The 27,437-nt window shown below is 30.9% G+C and overlaps 1 protein-coding gene and 1 long non-coding RNA gene across 5 annotated transcripts; one reads left to right on the forward strand and one right to left on the reverse strand.

Moving 5' to 3' along the window:
- LOC106078490 (protein SFI1 homolog) lies at positions 1 to 27,003 on the forward strand. 4 transcript variants are annotated; one of them, XM_056007648.1, is made up of 30 exons: positions 1 to 72; positions 6,603 to 6,808; positions 9,593 to 9,725; positions 10,164 to 10,297; positions 10,407 to 10,478; positions 10,737 to 10,847; positions 12,265 to 12,359; positions 12,480 to 12,597; positions 13,248 to 13,350; positions 13,527 to 13,683; positions 13,766 to 13,927; positions 14,234 to 14,304; positions 14,411 to 14,503; positions 15,679 to 15,776; positions 16,304 to 16,370; positions 17,033 to 17,163; positions 17,270 to 17,351; positions 17,913 to 18,091; positions 18,381 to 18,456; positions 18,628 to 18,800; positions 18,920 to 19,022; positions 19,336 to 19,432; positions 19,534 to 19,694; positions 19,995 to 20,144; positions 20,620 to 21,056; positions 21,181 to 21,279; positions 21,572 to 21,659; positions 21,838 to 22,481; positions 25,498 to 25,606; positions 25,710 to 27,003. In XM_056007648.1, the coding sequence occupies exons 2-30, from the start codon at positions 6,609 to 6,611 to the stop codon at positions 25,824 to 25,826; spliced, it is 4,260 nt and encodes a 1,419-aa protein (XP_055863623.1). In that variant the 5' UTR covers positions 1 to 72; positions 6,603 to 6,608; the 3' UTR covers positions 25,827 to 27,003. The 4 variants fall into 4 exon arrangements, with proteins under 4 accessions (XP_055863623.1, XP_055863635.1, XP_055863616.1 ...); XM_056007660.1 differs by lacking the exon at positions 1 to 72 and adding an exon at positions 177 to 247; XM_056007641.1 differs by lacking the exon at positions 1 to 72 and adding an exon at positions 3,369 to 3,617.
- Positions 15,197 to 22,883, reverse strand: LOC129922287 (uncharacterized). Its single transcript, XR_008774255.1, has 3 exons — positions 22,776 to 22,883; positions 17,558 to 17,687; positions 15,197 to 15,382 (listed from the first exon to the last, which is right to left on the reverse strand). It is a non-coding gene; the product is annotated as an uncharacterized LOC129922287 (long non-coding RNA).
- Positions 27,004 to 27,437: the final 434 nt, after the last annotated feature.

The following is a 27,437-nucleotide window of genomic DNA, read 5'->3' on the forward strand; positions in this document are numbered from 1 at the left end:
AGATATAGTTTTGTTGAAATATGGCGGCAATAAATTTACATGTCTATTCTTGAGTTTGATTTACAAGAAACGGTGAAGTATAGATAGATTAGATTATACTAAATTTATAGATTTAAACTAGATATATTTAAAATTACAAACAAGTTCCGTAAATTACCCAAACTAGAGCTTACCTAGCCTATTAAAAAATTTCGTACCATAAATTTACATGTCTATTCTTGAGTTTGATTTTGATTTACAAGAAACGGTGAAGTATAGATAGATTAGATTATACTAAATTTATAGATTTAAACTAGATATATTTAAAATTACAAACAAGTTCCGTAAATTACCCAAACTAGAGCTTACCTAGCCTATTAAAAAATTTCGAAATGACTTCGTCTTCGTCACTTAATTTGGTATTAGTATACGACACTAGAAACGCTAAATTAGGTTTCTCTTATATTTTCAGAATATGCAGAAAAAAATGCAGATTACAAATATGTAATTTGATTTCCTCGGAGATAAATAGTTTTTAAAATATATATTTTTAAGTTTTATTTGTTATTACCATATATTGTCATTGGAAATACGCCATTTTGGTTTTAAGGCTTAGTACTAGACTATCTCCCTTGAATTACTTGCCAACTTTTTTCTGTTGCTGCTTTGTCTTTCTTTCTAGCAGCTATTAGATCTAATATTAAAATTCATTTAAAATGCAAACAATCTTTTGTACTTTGAAAAATAACTAAAAATCGAAATTAAAATCATGTAGTTAAAGTAATAACAACAAACAAAAAAATTAATAGAAAAATAAAAAAATAACTCTAAGCCTAACAAAATATCTTTTATTGGCAAAATAAAAGTAATTAAATAAATAGATACCGGTACCCTGACTTTAAATACATGAAAATAATAGACATTAAATGTTATTTAAGATATTAAAAGCATGTAAGAAAAAATCAAATAGCCAAATAGATCTAATCTGAATAGATTGTAAGATGAAATATTAATTAACACTTAAAAATTTAGGCTAAAGCATCATACTCCAAGCAGTGGATTTGGCAAAAAACAGTTGCATGTGGCCTCTTGTGGTACAACCACATCAAAGTGATTACCATTTGTATGCAATAGTGTTATGTTGCAGCATATATGGTTGTCTGTGTGAGATAGTATGTATGTGTTTGCATCATGAAATAAAGGTTTTAATAATAGCCATGAGTATTTTGTTTTGTTGTGGTTTGGTGAGAATGTATAGGTGTCTCTTTGCAGTAGTGTAGCAGCTGCAAGCATTTCTGCAGTTGTGGCCCATGTTGTATCTTTTTTCATCAGCTCCATATGCTGCTGTTAAAAAAATAATATGGTAGCTATAAGTACAAGTTCTTTATCCTTCTCTTATTATGTACGGTAACTTATAATCATATTGAATGAAAAACAATGCACAATATAAGAACAAGCAATATCTACAACAAGGTAGAGAAAGTAATGATAGGACTGAAGAGTGGAAGGGAACTCATTTTATAACAGATTCGGGAAATGTTACAATGGCATCACAGTTAGTAACCTTGTGATGGCTCCAAATAGGGATGGGGCGATGAAAATCAAAGGCTTTATCAAATCTCTTTAATGAGATGAAAGAGCTTCAAGATAAAAATACTATGTCACTACTTCTATGGACCAAATAGGGGAGGGGGACTAGAATCTATGACAATCAGAGTGTATTTGTCATACGTAACTACTTCTTGATGTAACTACTTATAGACTGCCGGCCAACACGATATGATCCAACCACAGGAGTTTTTGTCGTACATAACTATCTGTAGAAGCTGGCCGACATTATAGGATACAACCAATAGAGTTTTGATCGTGACATCGTTATGTTGCGTCACGTTTCAGTCTTAGTCTCATCCGACTAGACCTCTGTTTAACTGCATGTCGGTGAAACGAACCGACAAAGAAAGCGAAGAAGGATAAATTTTGACCAAGTAAAACACCGTACCTTGCCCTTCTCCCTTTATGAGCATACCAGCGATCCTAGCAGTAGATGACCTAATATGACCACGGCGCCGGCGAAGCTCCGAGCAGGGGAAGGTGATGTTACATCACACCTAGTTCTGCCATAAAGACAAAGATCGCGTGTGACGGCCGGCGCAGCGAGGGTTTAAAGGTACGTAAGAATAAACGGAGACAATCGCCACCTGTACGGTACGGCGGGAGAGAAAAACTTGCTTTGGACTCCGTAACGGAATGTAATACATGGGCGCTAGTGGATCCATGTGAAGAGAAGGGTTGGTAGGTGGAGTCGCTAACCCCCCCCCCCCCCCCCCCCCCAACTATACATCTTAAACAAATTTAGTGTAATAGGTGAGGAGTTGGTTTTTTTTTTTAATGAACTCCGAAAGTAAAGATGCATAAATTATCTAAATAGTAGTGTATATGCTTCTTATCTGTTTCTTTATACATTGGCTTTTGTTCCCCACTCTACGCAAAGTAAATTTCAGATTGTGAAACATGATAGTTTAACAGGTGCTACGTAACGTTTAACAAAGACGTTCGTGATCTAGTTACACTCGACCTATCCTCCCTCCAAGAGAGGTGGAGCCAGAGGTAGTGGTAAGAGTTATAAACACAGACATTAGTCCAATCTGATCATAAAACACACGCCAAACAATCTCTGGTAGACAGTAGACTCCACTCAGAAGACCTCACGGCGAAAGAGAAAGGGACACTGATCTGTGTCAGCTTCATAAAATTCTTTCTCTTTGTGGTGTGATTTTACGCAAATAGAGAGCGCTCAAAATTCGTTAGAAATGTATAGATCTAACTGTAGTCTTAATCATCAACAGATAAACATAAAAGTATTATTTCTTATAATAATAAGTTTCCCGTACTAGATCTATATCATTTATTGTCATTGCTCTAAAAGTCAGAATGCATAATTTTGTTCAAAAAATAATAATAATTAAACATAACATGTATATCTCGATGCGTGTTCCATTTCATTTAATTCATGCATATTTGTTTTTTATTTTATCATTGTTTCGCTTTGCTTGGTGAGTTAATATATTAATTATAGATCTAATTGTTAACATATATTTTTTAATTAATAATTTCATAAGTAGAAAAAAAAGAAGAAACAACAAGTTCATCAATTTATTAATAACATTTTATTTAGACCTTCATTTCAGTAAATACACTTAAAAAATCATAAGTTGACAGCATAAGAACAAAAACTCTCTTTAAAAAAAGTTATTGAAAGTTCAATATAGGTAAGGGAGATAAATATGCTTAACAAACAACATGATGGTCGGCAAAGGTATCTGCATATCTAAACTATTACCCTTAAATTGACTTAAAGTTAAACTAATAGTAATAACTCTAAAGTCAACTTTAGTAGACTTTACTCTTTTTTAGACTTAGGACTTAGACTAATAACAAATAAGACTAGATTATGTAATTAATCATTAATGAAGATTGTGACTTGTCACTAGATGATGACTAGTAGATGACTAGACTCTAGAGTGTCACTAGAGACTAGACTTAACTAGAGTTTCAGACTAGTTAGAGTTTCTAAAGAGTAAAGACAATTTATGACTTAGGACTTATAGTCTTAGACTTAGTGGTCATTATAGGGGATAGTGAGTCTTATTATAGTTTTACTTTTACTTATTTTAGTAATCTTGGTAGCCATTGCCTACCATTGGCATATGATTATAGTTTAATTAAGTTGTACTTAAATATTATCGATCTAATACTTACTCTTAGATTGTTAGATTTATATTGTCTATATGATTATACTTATAGAAGTCTATCTAACCCTTTATTATAAAAAGTAAAGTTTCCCTTTTCAGACCCTGTGGTACAGTTAACGAGGGTGTCATGTGGCCAGCACAATGACCAACCGCCTTTACTTTTCCCCAACTACTGTCAGGTACCCATTAGAGTTTAGAGCTGGGTGCCAGAAGTTCCTGAAATTAAAAATCCCAGTCTTCACCAGGATCCGGACCCCAGTTTGGAAGCCAAATGCTTTACCACTCAGCCACCTCGCCTCCTAACCCTTTATTATAATAAAGTTTATTTTGACTTTAAAAAAAAACAACAACGTTTATTTACTAATATTATTAATATAGGTCTATCTAATTACTTTGTAACATTTTTATTTTTGTTTAAGTTGTTTAGTATAGAATCATCTTATATAATACAGACATTACTTCAAAAAAAAAAGAGGATTACGTATCCTCAATATCAATCATCATAATATAGATCTATCATAAGTTATAATGCAGATCTAGTCTAGTCACTCTATATTTATATAGAATAGATCTATTTAAGTTTAAGTCATAAAAGTAAAAAGTTGTTACAAATTATATTTAAATTTAGATTTAGATTTCTACATCAAGAATCTAGTGTCTAGTCCTTGTACATCTAGCAATCTTAAGATTCCAGTAATCTAGAAGTTGGGGTCAGTTTTTAATTTTCATTGAATTTAGAATTAGATCTGACCTGTAGGAGTGTAGGCCTACTGTAGTTTTTCATCTCCTTATCCAGGTCTAAATACTGCATTTTCCTTGCCTTAGCCTTTTATTTTATAAATTATTAAATATTACCCATACGAATGTCGAAATGATACATAGATTTAGATTTAGAATCTAGATTGTCTAGTAGCCAGAATAGGCATTCTGCATCTAGATCTACATCTGGATCCAGAGTTTAATACATTTGTACTCTACACTAAACTTTATTAAATTATAATTTAATATTCTTTTTATTAATCATTAACTATTCTAAACTATACACAGTATTTTAGACTGAGTAGATATAGATCTATATCTATATATAGATTCTAAATTAAAAAAATACCTATTGACTATTTATAATGACTACATTAGCCTTGTGAGTTGTGTACTAGGTAACTAGTACAATAAAAACTGTGTTGCAGTGTACACTGACAGCAGTAAAGTGTACGCGTTTCAGATGTTATGATCTATAGCAGGGGTTCTCAACCTGTGGGTCACGACCCCTTTGGGGGTCGATTGACGATTTGCCAGGGGTTGCCTAAGACCATAAAAAATGGATTGTTTTTGTCTATTCTTCTATTGCTGTGTGTGTTTGCGGGGGAGGTGGGTCGCGGCAGAGTGGGGGATTGTAAAAAGGGGTTGCAGAGCCTAAAAGGTTGAGAACCGCTGATCTATAGAGTAAATGATGTACAGGTCAATGGTTTTTATGGTTGATGGCCATTGAGGGTGTCATGTAGGCAGAATAATGACCAACCACCTTTAATTTCCCCCAACTAAGATCAGATACCCATAAGAGCTGGGTATGATGGCTGACTGGCCATGCAGTCCCTGTTGGACTAACATTTGGTCGTAGTGATTTTACTGCCCGCTGCCATCCCCCATAGTCCTGCGGGATATTTGGACCAGAAAGTAGATTATCTTCAACTTCAAAGGAACATCTGAAGCATGTAAAACAAACTTTTCAGACCACTTTTTGCATGTAAAGATAAGTGGTTGAAGTAGGTAATAAGCAGAGAGGAGAGATATTTACACATTTAATTTGATTTTAAATATTTACCAGCTAATTGTTTTTCCTTTTTGAAATTTACAAAATTAGTTAACACTTATAAAAACTAGAATATTTTCCTCATTTTTAGCGGCCCCTGAAAGACGCTATTAGTTTTGTGTGGTCTGTCTGTGTCCGTCCCATTTAGATCTCATAAACTAGAAAAGATATTGAAAATTCGACTTCTTGATATTTTAGACCTTTCAAAGTTTTGATGCAACGGCTACATTTTTCTATCTGAAAATCAACTATGCAATCAGCTTTTTCATAAAAAAAAACATTTTTACATCTATTCACTATTAATAGTAACAAACACAGGAGGTTTTTTTAGTAAGGGAAGTGTCTATTTACCATATTTTTAACACATTTATGATAACGGTCATAGATATTTTGTCAAACAAACATTTTTTTACAATTGTATTGTTAAGTAAGTTCTGTCATACTAACTACTACATTAAGAAAAGAAAATGTTTACTTTTATCTTTAAAGAGAAAAAATCTATTTAGTATGCATATAAGTGGAACATATTTTTAAAACTACAATTAATAAGTAGTTTTTCATATTATTGTGTGATCTGCAGTGCATCATGTACACCGTGGTACACTGAATTAAAGAAAGGGGAGAATAAAAAATAAATAAATTTTATTACAAAAATATTATTTTTTTCTTGAGAGATTGACCTTTTACAGAATAATTAAATCAATTAGATAATCATTATATTATATTATAATCATTATATGACAAGAGTTAGGCCAGGTTCACTTTCACCTATCCCTTGGTCTGCTGGACAGTTGGGGCACCAAACAATATCTGTCAACCTTCTGTCTCCATTTTTCTCTGTCATTTTCCTTTGATAGAATTTCATTGTGACATTCTTTCTGAAATATTGAAACCTGCCTGGGTAGACCACTTCGGGGGCTGATTTTGAGTTTGTATTTCCACCAAGCTGTCTTTGTAACATTGTTAAATTTAAAGTATTTAGGTGGATTTATTCAGCTAAATGTTAAAGTGGTTGAATATTGTTCCACAATTGTTTATGTTTTTGTGTTTTAATATTTCAGTAAACAATGAGTAAGTCAGAGGGTAGACCATTGCCCCAGCCCAAGAAAGCAAAACAGGATTTATTAACTGAACTCAACTCAGTCTTGTCTGTACGAGCTGAAAAAATAAGACTGCGTCTTCAAGATGAAAAACTTACCATGGAATCCAACATTGGTAATGACATGGCTGATGCAACACCACACATTGTTAATGAGAACAACAGCAAGTGAGCATTAAGACATTTTTATCTTGTGGGTATGGGAGGGAATGGGTAGAAAGGCAGCTAAAGGGAGCAATGCTGTTGATAGATTTAGATCTTTTTATATACTTTGTGCTTTTTTCATGGCCATATCCTATACTCTTTAGCGAGCAATTCTTGTATGTATGTATATATATTTTTATTTCGAAAACGGCTCTAACGATTTGTTATAAAATTTCAAGGTATGTGCATATGAGTGAGAAAAAAATTCTCAACTCATTGGCCGCATCAGGAAAACTCGAGGTCGACCGTTATATAAGTTTGAAAATGTCTCATTATCGAAAAATTAATTTTGGCTAGAATGTTTTATTAATGAAATTTTTTCCATGACGCCAAAGGAAAAAAACTTTACACCGCTTACGTCACTAGGCTCACAGCAGTACACTTAGACATTTCTTCACAAACAAGAACAAGTTTTAATGAATCAATTGGTCTAATTAAACATTTGCGCACCATCTTATTGTAGATTGATCTATTATGTAACTATGTGAGGAAAATAATGAAATTAAATTTGTTGATGTATGATTAGTTGTCGTCTTTAAAAGGCTTTATAAATTGTTTACACACTTTTATTGCGTAGACCTGTAGATAGCTTTTACTTTGTTATTATTTTGCTGGTGAATTATTGCAATGTGTTCAAGCTTTGAAGTCTACTGTCCCATACCAAAACATAGGAAATGGTCATAACACACGCTTATCTATACCTTGCTTGCACACACTAACCAGGGACGGCCCTAACATTTGCGGGGTCCTATGTGAAATGCATTATGCTCAATCTGTTGATGCCATTTTTTTTATCACGCATAGGATTGGCATTTACCTTATTGATTGACACCCCAAAATGACAATTTTGTCTTTTTTAAGGACATTTTTATGAGTTTCAGGAGATTTCCAGGAGCTCCTTGAAAATAAGGAGACCATGGGAACCCTATTATAAGTTATAATGGCTTAATTTAATAATTTACACATAGAATTAGCGCAGGGCTTATGAAAGTTTGGGGAAGTCATGTTCCAGAAGTCACCCAATTAAACCTACTCAACCCAAAGATCACAGCGTATAGACATCCCTTAATGTGGTAGATAACTTCACATATCTGGGAAGCATAGTATCAAATGACGCATTGCTTTAAAGGGAGGTTGACACGTGATCAGGAATAGTCATGCTTTTGGAAGCCTCCAAGCGAGAGTGTCTACAAAAATCAGTGTCTACCAAGCAGTGGTTCTCTCAACCCCTCTTTGTGGATCTGAGACATGAGTACTTTAAAGAAAGCAACTAAGACTTCTTGAACACCTTCACCAAAGATATTTGCAGAATATCATGGACATATGGTGGCAAGACTGCACTACAAACAGCAATATTCCTGCGAAATGGTTTAAACTTCTTATAGTCTGACAGTGACGCTGGGCAGAGCTGTTAGTGAGCTGAAAGGTGGTTGGCGTAGCAGAGATGCCCCACAATAACACTTCTTTGGAATACTAACAAGATGTTTTTAAGTCTCTTAGGAAAAAGTGCTTTATTTTACTTTGTTACAAAGTGCATGTAGAGATTTTGCATCACTTGATGCTTTGAACTAAAGCCAAAGCCATAATGAATATACTAATTGCAATATTAAATGTCAGAACTTAACCATTTTAGAAGTTACACAGCAAAGACTTTCTTCCATGCCAATAATAACTCAATAGTCTTACGCGAAAGATGCATTGTAAAACTACACGACGTGAGTTGTGATTTGTCTAGACTGTAGGAGAACTTTTCGTAATTACAAAAAATTCCCAAAATGACTTCGGTTATAGATCCTTCCTTAACAAATTATTCATCTGAGCAAGGCTCGGTCACCTGGTACTTTTTTTTTATTTGGCTAATTAAAGAAAATGATAACAAACTTAAACACATAAACATGCATAAATGATAATAGTATAATGGTAAGTGACATAACAATGATAACACAACAAACTTAAGTCCAAAATCTAATGGACAAAAAAAGTATTGTTCTTCTCCCCCAAAAAATGGTTGAAGACAAACACACATTTAAAAAATTAGATTTGTATCATTCTGTTTAAGGTAAAATAAAATAAACATTTATAATGGGCTAAACATTCAGTGCCAAAATGACCACGCTACCAAAACAGCATTACTCAAACTACCATGGCGCCAAAATGATGAAAGTAGGGGTCCCAAACAGAGGATGCATATTCTTATATTGGCCTAATTAAGGTTAACTAATATTAATGGATAATTAATGTTATATTAAGTATATAATTATAGAAAAATGTGTGCTCTGCTTATATAACACAAATTAAAGTTTATAAAACCAAAATTTAATTTAACTTAATGGGGTCAAATCAATGTTGGTATCATCAGTTAGGACAGAAAGGGTTAATAAACACTAATGCTTTGTTTGATTTTTCAATATGGGGATTCCATGATAACTTTTAATTTATAATTACACCAAGATATTTTAGTCTGGTATACCATGCGTAAAATAAGTAATTTTTAATTTAGTTTTTTTTTTTTTTTTTTTTGTTACTCTTGATAACTGGCATTTTTCTGGGTGGAAAGACATGTTCCAATTTGATTCCCATTTAAATTAAATTTAATTAAATACAAAAAAAATTAATTACTAAGAAATGTGAAAAGGAATATTTGCAGATTTCTATTTGGCAATGTTGTTACTTAGTAGATTCTTATAGAGAAATCTCACTTTTAAATAAAATGTTAGAGAAATACTATGATAATGTTTTTTTTTTTAGTCTTCCATTTAGTGATATTGCTGCTGTTGAAAGCAATAGATCTGACCCACTCAGTAAAACTAGCCACATTCCAGTTTCTAGAGCTAGACAGAAGAGACACCAGGTGAAAGAAGTTGCTGTGGATATTCCTGATGTATGTATCATAAATATATGTTGTTACTTAAGTCACTCTGTAAATAGTAAGTCTATGTTACAATGAAAACACTTTGTGCAAAGTTAAATAAGTTCCTTTTTAAATCATTATGAAAATTGATTTGCCAGTATTACAATGGAATTTGGTGGTGAATCTGTCTAGATATTTTCAGAAGTTAAATCTGATGACACAATATCCAGATTTAAGCCAGAAATGTTTGTTTAAATAGACGGATTTATTGACCCCGAAATATGTTAGTTTCATAATTTCTAAACCAAAACTTCTAGTAGCAGAAATGGATTTTTTTTTTTCATTTCTATTTAACTCCCCTTCATATTTACGTTTCTGTGAAGTTATATGACAGCCAACTAGGGTTTGCTGATATTGATTAATTAGGTTAACGTTTTATAAATTTATTTAACTTTTTTTTTTCCCAAGATACTCAAATTAAAAACTACAACAACAGGAGGGCTAATTCCTACCATACCTAAAAGCTCTACTGTAAATATAAAAAATTATCGCCCAGGATATAACTGGAATAATGGAGGTCGAGTTAAAGAACTTCGTATAAGGTATCAGCGAATTTCATTTAGAAAGGCAAAATTTTAAAACAATTCAGTTGGTGTTAGTATATTTCTTTAATGTAATAGCTGCTTATATTTCTTTGTGTTCTATATTTAGATACCTTGCCAGAAAATTTCTTTTACTATGGTGTCATTATGTATTTGGCCGTGTAAGACTGTCAGTAGCAAGGTGAGAAAAATTTATTCATTTATTACAATGTTCCATAATTTTATTACTATGTCATGTTATAATCTTTAGTAAATTTTAAGGCAATTAGTTAATTTAAAAAAAAAGTTTTTAGAATAGATTTTAAAACCAAAATCACAACATTGTGCCTAGATCTTAAAAAATTTAGTTTTTATTTATATTTATTATACTTTTTGACTAGTATGATTGTCACAGTATAATGTAATAATTAAACAGCTATGTTTTTGTTTGTATATATAGAAACCATTACAAGAAGAGACTTTTACAGAGTGCTTTTACAGAATGGTATAACCATTGGTGGACTATTGTTAAAGAATGGAGGCTTGGAATCAGAGCGGATTGTCATTACAGGTTTGTTTTAACATTGCAGTTGTTGGTTTTTGCAAAATAAAATGTTTTAAAAGAAGAAGAAGAAGAGGCAGACAGAGAAAATGATGGGAGGACAACATAAAAGAATAGATGGGCCTGCCATTGAAAGAGGTTCTAAGGCAAAAGACAGAGAGGAATGGAGAAAGACTGTCGACGAGTCTTGCATGGTGCCCCAATGGTTCAATAGACTAAGGGATAGGTAACAGTAAAGGTAAACAGTAAATAGTATTTTAAACATAATTGTGGTGATATTGTTTTGTTTTCTGCCCAATACTTAATAAAATTGTTGAATCTTCACCTGGTTGGGTTGAATAATTGGGATCAGAAGCTACCAAAATTCTGAAGCAAGAACAGTTATGCTTAGATTCTAGGACTTGGTGTTCAAATGTTCTAAGATGTTTCTGCCCAATACTTATCAGCACTTAGGCCTACCGCTATTTGGAACAAGTAAAATCAAATACGTGTTATGTTAATAATTTCAACATATATCACATAATTCTTTGAATTGTAAGATCATCATAGTCCTTCAATTATATTTGAATTTATGATTTTGAAAAGCAGGATTTTACTTGTACTTAGTATCTTTTCTTCATTTGTTTTGAACTTTAAATTGTGAATCAACTAAATAGGATTGGTATTACATATACTTTTCTTCTGATGAAAAAGTCTCTGCCTATCTTGAAAATAGCATGGCAAGACACGAGACAATAAGCAATGTTGAGATTCATACATGCTCAGTCTCCCCTGTATATTTACTACCCTCAGGCAACACCACCTGCTTCAGCTTAGGTCATGTCCACTGTGGAGAACAAACAGATCTCCAAAGTCTTTCTCTATGGTCACAAGAAAAACTTGTTGCCTTCACCTCCAATATGTAGATGTCATCAAACAAAAGCTTGAAGAAGTTTAGATCAATGTTGGCTACTTGGGGGACAGAGGAAGAAATGTGAGCCTAAGGAAAAATGGCTGGTATCTCTACTGCCAAAGCCAATACCACATTTACCTGTGCTGTATATGAACAGGAATGCCTCTCCAGATTAGGCCTGTACAGTCACATTAAACAAGTACTTCTTGAGATAAAATATGGTCATTCTAGGACTGAAGGAGGCCAACAATTATCTCTTACTTCCATCAGTAACATTGTTTCTTTTACTTTTCTACTTGTGTAAGTTTTCATGGTCTTACTGATTAAGAGAAATTTTACTTCAGAAAATATTTAAGTCTGGGGTCAAATTCTAGATCTAATAATAACTTTATTTTTTAATCTTTATTTTTCATTTCAGATATTGTTTTATTCTTTTTTAATTTTATCAATTTATCAAAATGCAATAAAATGTATTTTTTTAAACAAATAATAAATTCTTATTTGCCTCTTTAAATTTTTGTTTCAATGGGACAGATATAAATTGTGGCTTTATGTATTCATGAGGTGGAAACAATTTGTAATAGCTAGAAGAGAATGCCATGCCAAAATAAGGAAAGCAGATCAATTCTGTGAGTATATTAACTGTCAGTATTTGAACTTAAAATAAAGTAATTATTTAGTCAGTTATATTTCCCATTCAAATGATTTGATTTTCATATATATATATATGTATGTATGTATATATTTAGATAGGGAACAATTGCTTCTATCTGCATGGAGTGAATGGAAGAATTGGATAATCTTCAAGCATAATTTTAGAAAATTGTTGGCAGACGCTGATAAACACCGGGATGGTTGTTTGACTAGGTAATTATATTATCAAAACAATTCTTCTTATGATAAGAAAATTGGTTTTATTTAAAATTGTATTGCAATTTTTAACTAGAACCAAAATATCAATGAATAGTTTCATTACTTTAAAGTTCTCCTTTTATCACTGCACATATAAGTAATTAAAAATTTGTGTTTAAAAGAAGTATATGCTCTAAGAATAATATATTGTAATTGTTAGTGGGTTTATATGTGCAGCTCAGAATTATAAATGTGTAGACACTAGAATTGAAATTTAATGTAGATATTTTATTTCAATGACTGTGGATTTCATCAAACGTTTATGATTTCTTCATAAATACAAACATTACAGCCATTAAAAAATTCTTTTTTCTTCTTTTATTATTATTACAAAGGATTTTCATAATTAAATTGATCACAGTCATTTGCTTTTTTGTTTCCTTTTTTTATTTTTAAGATCTGGTTTACATTCAAAAGAAACTTTTAAAGCAATAAAAGACAGAGAGAATAAGAGAAAGTAAATTGTACACTGTAGCTGTAATAAATGAAAGTGTTAAGTGAGAACTGATGAAATTCTTGACATCTGCCTGCTTAAGAGTTATTTCCCTTGTCTTTTAATTTCTCATGAATTTCATTTACAATGTTACAATTATTTCATTTGACAGAAATGCTTGGTTAGCGTGGACAGCCCAACATAATGCTGTTCATGTTAGACAAGGCAAAATGTTATCTGCTATACAGTTCTGGTCAAATAGACTACAGAAACAGGTGAAGTTTCTCTTTTGGTTTCTTTTCTCACCAAAGAAACCTTTTTAACAATTTCATTTATGTAAAAAGATCTTTTACACTTTTATGATCTACTTTAAGAATTATTTTTTTGTATAAAAGTACATAAAAAAATTCTATTATCTGAATGTGTGACTTAAATCTTTAAAATATTTTAGCATTGGCGTCTTTGGAAGTCTGCTGTAGAGGACAGAAAAAATCTTCAAACGAAATTTGATCTTGCAACTAAGCACCATAATAGTATAGTAGTCACAGAGTGCTTCAGGAACTGGGTGCTTTATCTGAAACATAGAAGAGCTAAGAAGGCATCTGCAGGTAATAAATGAACATTTTTGTTTAGCTTTAGTTCAGAATGAATACAGCTCAGCAGTTGAATTGCACTTGCCTTACATTTCAGACTTTGCAAGACAAATTTACCAATATAATTTAAAGAAGAAAAGTTTTAAGCTTATGCAACTTCAGTGGGTTCAAATACGTTCCATGCGGCAGCACCACTTAAAGATTGAAATGCTGTCTCTAAGATTCAAATGTCGATGGATTCTTTGGAGATGGAGGCAGTGTATCCTTTGCTATTCCATTTATAACCTATTTTGTAAACTTAAGTGGCTGGAAGGTTGTTTTTTTCTTTCCATGTAAAGAAAAAATTATTCTCTAGCTTAAATTTTTTGTGGGACTGCAAGGGGCTTATAAACTTGACAGTTTGACTGCTTACTGCAAACACATAGCAAAATTTTCAGATTAAGGAAAAACCTTGTTGTCTTAGAATTATTATTTTTTTAATATGTCATAGAATGCTTGTAAATTGATCTGAAATGTTAAGAGGTTATTTCTTTTTTCATTGGTGTTAGTCCTTAATTATCTCAAGATGGTGTCTTATCAAAAGAAAAGAAATCTAAAGAAAAGCTTGCACTTACCTTCTATTATATTCATCTTCAGGTACCGGTACTATTAATATGAAAGATAAGAATTTCAATTTTTATATAATTTAAAACATTTTTTTTCCAAATACAAGTAAACCATTTTATTAATGTCTTTTTATTAGAGAACTTGTCTACAAGCCCTTCGCCTCAATGTTGTTCACAGCCACATCAAAGTGATGAGAGCTCAGCTTGCTAGTCATCTTAGAAATACACAGGTTGGTAGTTTAACATTTCATGCAAATTTGTTGCGGACTGTAAATATATAAAGTGTAACTGCTTTGTGTGTGTGCCAAGGCATAACTTATTTTATTTTATATTATATTTTTAAAGTTCAATTTATTTCAATCTATTAAGTGCTAATATTATTTACTGTACTATTTCACTAAATCAACAATGTTGTTGATTGCTTGTTATCATGTTTTAGCTATTTACGTAAGTATATCTAAGGATGGCAGAAGAAATATGGAAGCTGTGAAAGTTGATTTATAGATAAGAGTCTAATGATTAATAAAGAGTTTACTGCAATGTTTTATTTTTAACCTTTTCCTTTGATTCTGATTTTTCTTCTAGAACAACTACCACTTTGTATCTCACTAGTCAGAAAAAGTTTATCTATTAAATTAATATCAAAATGATTTGACCAATGCATAATTTTTCGACTCAGAACCGGACACAACAGATGAGACAACATATGTTCTGGAAGCTATCTCAGATATAGAATTACTGATCTAAACCTTCTGACATGTAAAATGAGAACAAAGAAGAAGAAGAAGAAAATATAAAAATATGTTTCATCCAATTAATACTGATTGAAATTGTTTTATGGTTGGATGCTTGGTTGTTGACTCATTACTTTCATGAGGTGTTATTCATTGTTGCATGTCCATAATAGATAATAAAAAATACAATTTTAAGAATATATATGCATTTTAATAATAGTTGAGTAAATAAAAGTTAATAAACCTTGAAAGGGAAATAATTGTTTGACATGCCTTTGATGTTGCTATCACATGGGTTATCTTATCCATTATTCATGTGCAATATCTTTTGAAGTTCTTAGTCTTCAGCTTTGAGTGACTTAAGTAGAGTTAACTCTGTAAGGAAAGGGTGGGGTTAACTGTACTAATTTTACTCAATATTTCATTTTATTCACATCAGTATAAAAATTTAAAAAAAATTGAAAACCAATAAATATTGCCAAATAATAAAAACTAGATATTAATTAGTAAAATTGTTGTTTTTTTTGTTATAAAAAAAAAAAAAGGAAAACTTTATTTTATATTAGGATAGGAACACCCCCCCCCCCTTTTTTTTTTTACATATTGGTTTCTAACAATTTTTTAATATAATTAACAAACATTTTTGAAAATTTGGATTTGTTGTTATATAGATTCAACATAAAGCTTGGAATAATTGGAAATCAGCATTGGAGACTAGAGAAGAGATCATGATAGCACCTCAAACTGAGTTGGCCACGAAACATTATAAGTATGTATGAGTACTTGTAAGTGTTACACGCTGTACATTTTCTGTCTCTATGCATCTGGAAATCTCTTTATCATGCTTTGAGACTTGAGAGTCTTTGCCAAAGGAAAGGATTTCTTCCTGTGTCTAGAAATGAGACTGACCCTCTGTTTATCTCCCATCAACTGGAGGTCATTTATCACAACTGCTTATTATGGGGTTACACCTAGTCACATTAGCTCTGCTAAGCCAGAGGCCAAACCCCATGAGGGAGTCCTTTGTGTTCCTACACATTATTGCCTCACTACCATAAAAGTGCCTTCCTTGTGTGAAATGGCATGGCAGATGGGATGATGGGTACTGTGGAAGCCCACTGGAGATTAAGCTGTTATTCCATGCTAATTTATCTATCCATGGACATTTCCTCCATAGTGCCATGCTGCAGCCTGGAAAATGCTGTGGCTCTTTATCATTCAGAAGCATGTGTAGATTTTGAAAACCTCAAAATATCAACAAAAAAATTAAAATCTATTTACTATTTTCTTTTTCAGTTCAAAGATCATTAGCTATAGTTTTTTCTCTTTGGTGAAATATGCACAGTGGAGGAAATATAGAAAGGTAAATTATATTTTATGTGTGACAGTTTATTAGAGTTATAATAGCACTACTACAAAGTAATCTAAAATAATTTTTTTAGTGGTCAAAAAAGCATATAATTTATTTGTAGTCAATACAGTTTCTAGTCATTATTTTTTTAAAACATAATGTGGAAAAATAATTGTGCATGAGACAGCTCTTCTATTATTGAAGAATCCCAAATAAACTTTTTTTCCGGCCATGTGTCCTTTGTCCATGTGTGTTAAACTGTCATTAGTAATAACAATAATAATAATTTCATTTATAGAGCACTGTTAACCAAATAATGTAGGCTCAAGGCACTTTGATAACATTAAAAACATAAACACAAGAGCTAAAATGGCAAACTAATCTAAAAAGGTTATGAACAGATAGGCCTTAATGTTATTCTTCCATTTAATGTAGTAGTGTAGTGTACTAGTCTTTTTTTATCATCAACTTTTAATGAAAAAAACACTTTTAGAAAAGGCTCAAGAGAAATCCCTTATTCTTTGCTAGAGTTGATTGACTGGTTACCATTCCCATTCATTTATACAGCTTACAGTGTATGTATTAACCATGTGAAACAAAACCCAAATGGTCACCCTTACTTATTTGAACACCATTCATCTTTTAATTGGTTTAAATGTATTTGTTTTATTTAGGAGCAGTATGCCAAAGCAGAGGCTCATTACTATCTCTATATTTTACCTAAGTGCTTTTATCACATGCATTTATTTGTTGTACAAGAAAAAAAGAACAGATCTAATTCTATCAAGTCTATAGCCTTTCAAAGGTAATTGTCTACAGCTAATCTTTAAACAGATTTAAAGAAGCAGCAATAATTTATACTTTTAATTTTAACAATTAATTAGAAATAACATGTTTGTTGTTTTTAATAGATATACTCTGCAACAAAAAATGTTACACAAGTGGCAACAAGCAGAAAAATTAAGTCGAGATGAACGGATGATGAATAGAATGGTATGTTTAATTTGAAATGCCTGGCCATTTAGCATGATTCATATTTTTATAATTAAAAGTTATTAGTTTGTCCATTCTGTGTTAATCTTTTGTGGCCTACAATTTTTACAGTTCTCTGTCTCATCCCATTGACATTATGTTCTTATCTTATTATAAAATACAGAAGATGATTATGTCCTATGTTATTCTTGCACATAACCACAAACCATTTTAATCACTTTTTTTTCTCTCCATTTTCCAGTTGTAAGCTATCTTGATAAGTCTGTTCTCTTTCATGCTCAGTGTTTAGAATTGGACCAGTGAACCTTTTTTTTTGTTTTTCCATATGTCACGTGTCTACAAAAACAAAAGAAATATATCTTATCTTCTTATCTTATGTAATATAGACTTTACTTCAAAAAAGAAGATGATTACGTCCTACGCGTCATGCATTCAGTCATGTATCAGTCATATATCAAATATATATGTCGAATTATATTTTTATATAAATAAATTTGGTTTACAACATATGTAGAGTTTAGGTGGTAGAAATAGATAACTTTATCACAAATATCTCTTCAGGCTTTATTGCATAGAGAAAATGTCATTGTACAATCTTTCTTCACCTTGTGGAGACAAAGACTTCAACAACATTTGTTGGAAGAAAAGCAATTAACAGAAGTTAAGAACTATTATGTGAGATCCTTAGTTTATAAAGTATTGACAAGATGGTGGAATCTGGTGAAACAAAAAAAGAAATAGTAAGTAGTAGAATATTTTATTTTTGTCTTAAGTTTTCTAAATCTGTCTAAATTATTGTTTTTTTTGTTTTAACAGATGGAATTAATTAATTTGTTTCACTTTGCTAGTTGTAGAACTAGAAAATTTGAAAAATGTAAAATCTGTTTTTATAAGTGAAATATTATTTTATTAGACAAAAAAAATCCCTTTTTTTTTAATGTTTTATTGTTGCCTTTGTATACCATTTGGCCACATCATCAAGTTTGTTGGCATGCATTTTAAATATCTTTTTTTTTAATAATATTCTAGCAAAGAAAATATTAAAAAAGCCATACAGTTTGATAAAGCAAAGACTATGTGCAAATCACTCAGTCATTGGAAGAAGGTAATACTTTTAGACTATTAAATCAAAGAACACTTTGTCTTGATGAGATTATTATTAATTTTTTTGTTTTGTTTAAAACTACTCTATTTTAATGAACTTGTATTTTTTTTTCCTGTGTAGTATGTATTACTATGCATAATATTTTATGCTATTTTTTACTTATACTTTCAGTGGCTGTTGAGAAGAAAATGTAAAAAACAAACAATGAGAAAAGCAGAGACATATTGGAAGTTAAAGGTTTTAAAAAAGTGCATCTGTGCTTTGAAAGATTTTGTAGGGCACGGAAAGGTTTTTAAATCTTTGGCTGAGAATAAATACCAAGTTCACAGAAGGAACATATTAAGGTAAGAGCAAAGTGCTTTAGTTTGTTTCATAAATAATGCACACACTGACAAACATGTATAACTAACAGTATTTTGTACATGAAAGTGCTGATCAATATTTGTTTACTTCTAAATGACAGAAAAACTTTTTGTGAATGGAGAAGTGTAACTGTCTATTTATCAGCTCAAAAGAAGAAAGTCCACTTGATATGTAGTGTTCATAAAAGAAATTTGGTGCACAAGGTATGTACATTTGATATGTATTATACATGGGAAGCTTTCACTGCCCAAAATAAAATACCCAAATTCAAGACCATGACATATTTTAGTGCAAAAGTGAATTTGATTTCTTGCCGAGTGGTTAAGCTTAAAGAAATTAGAGATTTGGTTGAAGAAAATTTACAGAGCATCTATGAAAAGAGAGTTGTAAAAAAACAACTGTCTTCCATACAGAAATTGTAGATTATAGAAATAGAAAAAATATATTGTTTGTACCATGTTTGCCAATGAGTTTTGAACAAAATCTGTAAAAAGTTAAAATGATTATATTTTTCAGATTTTTCACGAATGGCATAAATATACTTCAACTCATGCTTATAAGAAATCTCAAACCCTTATGTTGTTAAGTGAAGCAAAGATTTTTTTACAACGAAGTATGTTTTAGATTTTTTTCTACTGAATGTCTTTACACTTAACAAATTTATCTTTACTTTTTTTTAATATAAAAAAAAACAAAACATTTCTTTTCAACTAGCTAAACTTCAGCTCCACTTCAAGCATTGGGTGCAAGTCACTGACCTATCTAAAAATATAAACCATAGAAACCAACTTGCTGTTGATCATTACAATAAAGGAAATCTGAGAAGAGCAATGAACTCTTGGAAAGAATATAGTAGATTATGTCTGAGGAAAAAAGTAAGTCATCTTTTTATTTCTGTTATTGTCATATATTTTAAAAGTCAACTGTCTTTGATAGATTTGTTTTTAAGATGAATGATCACGCCACTAAAGAGGAATAGTCCCTTGTAAAAAAAATTCTGAACACAGTAATGGAAGTCTAGCATCAGCATCTAATTATTAATTTCACTCTGAATTTTTTTATTTTTTCACAATCATTTTTTTTGGGTACTATTAACTAGACTCATTCTTTTTTTTTTAATAAAGCATTTTTTTTTTCAGTTTACTAAGTAAACTATTATCCTGGCATTATTTCAGCTGCTAGTGAGACAGTCAGTTTGGTTTCATGATGTTCGTTTGACTGCTAAACATTTTTTGACTTGGAAACTCAGATTGGCAGAAAAACAAGAAGAGATGCAACAATCTCAAGTAGCTCTATGGCACTGGAGTCTTGTCTTGCAAAGAAAAGTAATAGTTCTGTGTAAAAAAGTTGGACTGTTTTGTCTATGTAATTAAAACTAAATAAATTTAATTAAAACAAAATGGTGGGTAGAAATAGTAATAATATATATTTTGTACAAATCAAAATTATTCTTAAAGTATTATTTTTTGTTCTAACTTAAATTATTAAAGAAATTTGCTTTATTCTTTTTAATTTATTAAAGAAATTTTCTTTATTTTTGAGTGTATATCCTTAATGCCAGTGCTAGTGGTTACTAAAAAAGAAAAGGGTTTAAAAGTTTTTTAACAGGACAAAATTTGAATTAATGCCTATTTTTCAATTGCCTGTGGCTCAATTTTTTGGGGGGGTGGGGGGGGTACCAGTTTCTTAAAATAAAAAAAAGGACAATATATAATATTTACATAGACCTTAATATTATTAATTCAATTATTTCAGAATTATTTTCTTATGATGGTAACAAAAACATATTTTCTATGATAGGTTTTATTGGCTTGGGTGGAGTACGTGGAGCAAATCAAGCATAAAAGAGGTCGACTAGCAGCGGCTGCTGTATCATGGAGAGAAAATCTGTTGAAACAAGCCTGTTCTCAATGGCTTGTCACAGCAGACAGCTTGATGCAGATGAGATCAACTATGGCAGTCCAGCATCAGGCCAAAACTATATTTGACAGTTTTCAGGTAGTGCACAAGTGTGCCTTGCACTGGAAAGTTTGGACAAAGAAAAGAATTTCTAGACAAGGACGTAAAAAAGAGAAGTGTGTTAGTCTTACATTGAATAGTCACGAAGAGGGTCATCCAAGCTGTCCACCTGAAATAGTTATGCCTTTTTCATTACCTGCAAGTGTGACTGAAAAGAAACTTGTTCAGCCTCAACTCACTTTATTATCACCATTAAAACCTTTCCAGAAATATGACCAGTAAGTATCGCTAAATTTTTTTTTGTTTATTATTATCACATTTTCTACAGTTGAAATACTAAAAAAAAATGAAATTAATTATAAGCTTAGTTTGTATGTTAATTTTACTTTTGTATTTCCCAAGTTCGTCAATGCAAGGGTTAAGGCGCCCACAGCCCAAAAGACCTGAATTCTTAATCAATTCTCTTAAACGAGCAGGATTGAGTAAATTTATCTACAATAGGTAATTTATGAACAATTGTTAAGTTCAACTTTCTTGTAATTCCTATTGATGTTCATTTTGGATCTTAATTAAAGATTTGTAGTTTTAGAAAAGACTAATGGAGAAATAATTTGAATGAAAAAAAACAAAACAAGCAATATTGTCAATAGTAAAACATTTATAAATAATGTTGTTTTTTTTATGTGAATTATAGATATTTTAATTTTTGTCTGATAAAATACTTATAATTACACTATACATAGTTAAATAAAGAATTTTTTAAAAGTGAACTTTTAATTTCTGATTAAAATAGTGATGAGAGTCAGGAAACATTTGGTGTTAAAATAACTGAGCAAGTGCAAGAAGAAACTGAGGATCAGTCAGACATACACATTTTAAAGGTGGGTCTCATTTTTATCATTCATAAAATAATATGTTTATTGTTTTTACCTCATGCAGAATTTCAAAAAAGCCTAAATATTTAATAAAGGAAATTGATTTTACTTTTTTTTTTATATGTGATATCTTTTTATATTTTCATGTTTGATGTATACATTTTTTAATATTTCATTTAATCAGATTCACAGTGGCTGTTCTTTTCAACCAATAGAATCTCATCAACTTTCTCCATGCCTTCCTCAAGACACCCAAGTGCCTAACAAAAGTACACCAATTTTAAACTACCTCCAAAATGATACAGAGAAGACAGAGCCAGAATATCCTACCAGCCAAAGTGTTCAAAATGTTTTCTCATTTGACAAAGACAGTAGTTATCTGACTAATCCTAATGAACAGTTAACATTATCATACAGTCAAAATGAGAAAAACATTCAGAAACAGCAAAACAAACATATTATTGAGGACAAAGTTATTCTCTTGAAACCTGAAGATTTTATGAAGAAACCTTTTATGGAAGACAAACAGACTTTGTCTCTTGCAGAAGACAAACAGTCAATCCAAATACCTGAAACATTATATTATAATAGTCTTTCTAGTTTTAAAAGTGATGATGAAAATAAGAAACCTAAACAGACTAGAATGAATGACAACTTTGAACAGAAACTGAGTGAAAATGTTTCTGAAATTTCTGAATCACAAGATATGTCACCTAAACATAGTGCTAGAAAAATTAATTCTTCTGGCAAATTGTCCTCACTGGAAATCGAGATATTACATATTCGAGATAAACTTAAACACTTTAAATACCAAAAGAAACAACTTAGGTAAGTTATTGCAACTTGGATGTCATTTCTTTTCTTTTTCATAATTTACAAAGCTTATATTAATTCACTCCATCTTTCTGTCTGTCTGGGTGATTCTTTTACAAATTATTTCTCCCACTTCCCAAAATCAGATCAAGTTGAAACTTTGCACAATTATTCATTGTCTATGACAGCATGTGAATCAATTAAAAAACTAACCAATTATTTAATCAATTAGTCATATTAATTTTTTAAATTTTATATAGAAATGTTTTTAGAGAATAAGTTGATTCACAAAAAATTTAAACTATATACCTTCTATTTTTATAAGAACTTGTATATCTCAGTGGATAAAGTGTCAGTCTTCCATCATATAGGCTCAAGACTGTGAGATTGAATTCAGACTTGAGCAGCAATGGTATCTGTAAGAATAACAAGAAAAACTTCAAACATACTTTTAAAAAAAGCTTATATTAAGTGTAATTGTATCAATTAGTTTGGATCAGTCATGTATTTAAATTTGTAATAGATCTAGACTGAAAACAGTAAATCTGCCCTATTACCAATTGTTTTTGTTTAGTGCAATATCATGCTTTTAGCTTTATCAATGTGCTATATTCTTATCACTTGTCTGAACCAGTTGGAAAGAGGTGGTTGGAGAAGGAAAGGGGTATATGGGTGATCGCTTTTTTAAATGCATTTATAAAATAAAAAGGGCTAAAGCCTCCTCAAGCCAATACACTAACCACTCTGCCTGCGAATCACTTATGAAAATAGGTTTTATAGTTATTGTCACAGGTCACTAATGGTGTCAGATGTCACGATGTCTAAGATGGTGCCAGATGTCACAATGTCTAAGAAAGTGCCACTGTCACAATCAGACTTGAACTATATCACACCATCAGTGATTGTGATTGCCGAGGATCTTGAAATGATCTTTCGATAAGATGATCGTAGACAGATCTATGTTGATAATACGATCATACAGAATGTTGCCAATTGATAAGAGGATCATCTAGGTCTAGGAGTTACAACTTGACAAATATGATCTAAGTACGATCTAAATTCAATGAAGAAACTTCTGTCCGTTCAAAAACAATTACTTTAATTAATAACTTGAAAACACTATACACAAATAGTTACAATGGTTAAAATGTACTTGAATAACTGATCTATTCAATAATATATCTGAGTCTTGATACAAATAAAATATATATTCTTAACTACATACAAGTTAGATCTTATCCCTACAAATATTTACAACCGACTGAGGCTATTTTGCATCTTCCCGGGGTTTCAGCTTGTAATCACGTGATCAACAACTTACTCCTCCCAGACCAACCAATCATTGCAGTCTAATGTTTCCCTGCTATTTCGAGCTAAGTCGGCGAACAACTCAAAACTGTTACCATATATGGTCATAGTGTATGTGACAGTTATATATTGTTATTGTTTGATACCAAACAAAGTAATTAATTAAATAATTGGTTAATTTTTAAATTGATTCTTGTATTGTCAGGTACAAGGAAGTAATTATGCAAAGTTTCAGCTTGATTGGAAATTGGGTTTGGGAGAAATGATGTGTACAAACTTTTGACCAGACACCATTAACAATTACCTTGCATTTCCTTATTAATTAAGTATAAGTCACATTGTATATTGTTGTTATTAATTTTAGGCAGGATTCCAAGTTCTCAACAATAAGCCAATTTCTTAATTTACTCAAGCATTGATAAAGTTCATGCTTGAAATTGATTGTTCACAAAAATATGTAGATATGAATAAGGAAAGAACACTTTCTTCAGTTGATCTTATGAGTCAGGAATACTATTTTGTGTGTTAAAAATCAATGTATCTTCCCTCTCCAGATATTTCAAAGCAGACCATTTGTGCTGTAAACTAAATTTACATTTATTTTTCTCTGATATCTCTAAATCGGCACAAATACGCTTGAATTTGGAGCCCCACAATTTTCTTTTTTTTTTTTTAATTGAGGAACTGCTGCCAATATCAATGTCCCTTTGCTGTTTCTTAAGTCTTTGAACCTTCTGAGAAAAGCTTCCTTAATATTTAACTGTTGTTCTGAAATAGCTAATGTTGATATTAGAATTTGTTTTCAACAAAGTTTCAATAGGTTTGAAAATTGGATTACAGAGTACAGTTTTTCTTTCAAATTCCTCTACAAAAAGCGATTTTTTTGTTTCAAATGAAATTACTTTTTCAACCAAGAAACATTGTTAAGCATCAGAAGATCTACATAATTAGTCTCTACCTCAATTAGAAATTCTTGAAATGGGCAATGGTAAAGAGCTTTAGTTACAAAGGATCGGATAATTTTAAATCAAGTTCATTACTTTGCAAAATTCAAGAAATGTCTGTTCACAAAGTGCCTCCTGATGAATAATACAATCTTGTGATTGATCTTTTCTTTCAAAATAACAACAAACCCATTTCTTGCACCTATTACAGATCTACTTTTTGCTTTGTCTGTTGAAATAGACATTTTTTGTAATGAAGTTGATGTTTATTGAAAGACTCAACTACTGCATTTGCTATATCTACTCTATGCATTTATCAATAATCCAAAATTTTATTTTAGAGCCTTTATTGGAGATAACTCACTCAAGAACAGCATGGGTCTCCTCCGTGCCATCAGCGCCCCAATCACCTGACCCACCAAATAATTGTAAAACAATAAATTCAGAAACAAAAAATATTTTGTATCTATGTAACTATGCTGCTTTGCAGAATTGATGCCCACTGAAAAATATTGTGGTGCACAGCTATTTGATTGAGACACAAATGCAAGCCAATGTTCCATGCTATTGTTGCTTTCTAAAATTGTGCCTCTTTTCTGTAGGCTTGTGTTTCAAAAAATGTATTTGTCTTGTCAAAGCAAGTTAAAAAATAAGACTTCATGACTGCATTACACATTTCCTGGAAGAACTGCAGCCTCATGTCAAAGAGCTGCATGTGGCTCAAGATCTGCAGTTTGCAACTACTGCCATTTCTAGAATATTTTCTTTTATTCCTACAGTTCTCTTCAAAAGCAATACAAGCATCTTTCTGATTGGTTGAAAGATCAAGAACAGTGGGGAACACAAGATGATAAAGACATTATTGAAGCTTCTAAAGAGTTAGATATGGTGAGATTTTACCACTGTAGTATGCAATTATCCTTTTTTTATCAATTATTGAAAGAAATTTATAACAGTTAAAAGAATATCTAAATTTAATTTTTTTTTTTAGATGCAAAGGGAAATAAAAAATGTGCAGTCAGTAGTGAACACACAGAAACCTATTTGTGAGTTACTTGCTCAGAGGGCACAGATATTAGTTCAGATGCTTACAGACACAATGCATTAAATTTTAAATAATTGTTCATATATTATTGAATTCAGTTCTTTATAATTAGTTGATAATAAATTACAAAATAGCTTTATTTGTACATTTTTAGGATTTAAAAAAAATAATTGTGTTTGTACTGAAACTAAACTGTCAAACTTTCCAGGTATTAAAATAAGTAGAATATTATAAGATGCAAAATATTTTATAAGATACTTGTAAATCTACCTCATGATATCACTAATATGTTATTTAATGTACATATTATTTCTACAATTATAATGTACATACAATATATGTTTAAGGCTCATCCATTTCTGTACCATTATATTAAGATGGGAAGCATAGCAAATAAACGATACATACAAATTGGCTAGAAATAGCAGTCATACTGTTAATAAGTATTAGGAACATTAATAGGAGTGGCTATTTATTGTAGAAAATAGTTCTAAAAATGTAATTACTAATAAGAATTATTATCCCTACATTAATTAATTGATAGAAAAAGATTATAATTTAATTATAACATTAATTAACAGCTTATATTCAATATTTCATTAAACTTAATTTTTTTTTAAATTAATTGTTAGTACTAGATACTAAATTTATACAAATCATTTGACGTTTCAATTGTATCACTAGAAAACTTAAAAGGAAAATATTAAATACATATATACATTTTTTCTTGGTCTAGGGATTTTTTTTCCCCTAAACTTTGTGTTTGCTAGCATTCAAAAAACTGTTACGCTCTCGATGTATAGCAGCCCTGAAAAAATATCAGTTATATTATCCATTTACTGGTACCTTCATGTATAATCCACCATTATCTTTCCAGTCTCTTCAGTGTTTCATAGTGTAAAGTTTTGCATAAGGACCTAGCTTGCTATAAATAGTTTAACAGACAAGTGGTTGTCAAAAAAAAATTTAAAAAATTGCTATATCATATACATTTTTGATTAACTTTTAACTGATGTATATATATGTTGACTGATTCATTCTGACATTCAGCTAATTATCTAGGCCCATGAGTTCATATTTAATGCACTTTAGTAAAGTACCTAGTAACTTTGTTAGCAAAATGGCCATTCATTGTTATCATGCTCATGTGCTATGTTTTTAAAAAAAATTTAAATGGTAGTCATGTAAATTAATGTATAGGCCTACTTAATATATAATTGCAATAAAAAAAATTTTTTTATGCTTGTTGTTACTGACTGTTTGTGGCTGTGGTTGAAGTCATATCTCTGTGTGTGGTTTCACAGGGCACTTTACAGACACATGTTTCACAAATTGTCAGTGAACCATTTGTCATCTAAAGCATGTGTCAAAGAACCAGCTGTCAGTGAATGAGTTGTTTGGTGAACCCTTTAAATGATTCATCATAATTTTGAAGTTTAATCTAATTATTAAAATATTCCAAATAAAATTTTAATAAAATTACATTAACTGATCACCATGCATTCTAATTTTTAGCAGTAATCCACATAATTCACATTGAGACTGAAATGTTATTTGAAACAGCTTGACCTATGTTATCTTTTAACAAAATACAAATGCTATTAAGCGAAATATTGAAAATAATAGTGTAGCAAGAAACTCAATGGGCTGGCTACTGTTACAGTTAGTTTTTGG

This window comes from Biomphalaria glabrata, chromosome 1, assembly GCF_947242115.1.
Source record: "Biomphalaria glabrata chromosome 1, xgBioGlab47.1, whole genome shotgun sequence".
NCBI classification, from domain to species: domain Eukaryota; kingdom Metazoa; phylum Mollusca; class Gastropoda; family Planorbidae; genus Biomphalaria; species Biomphalaria glabrata.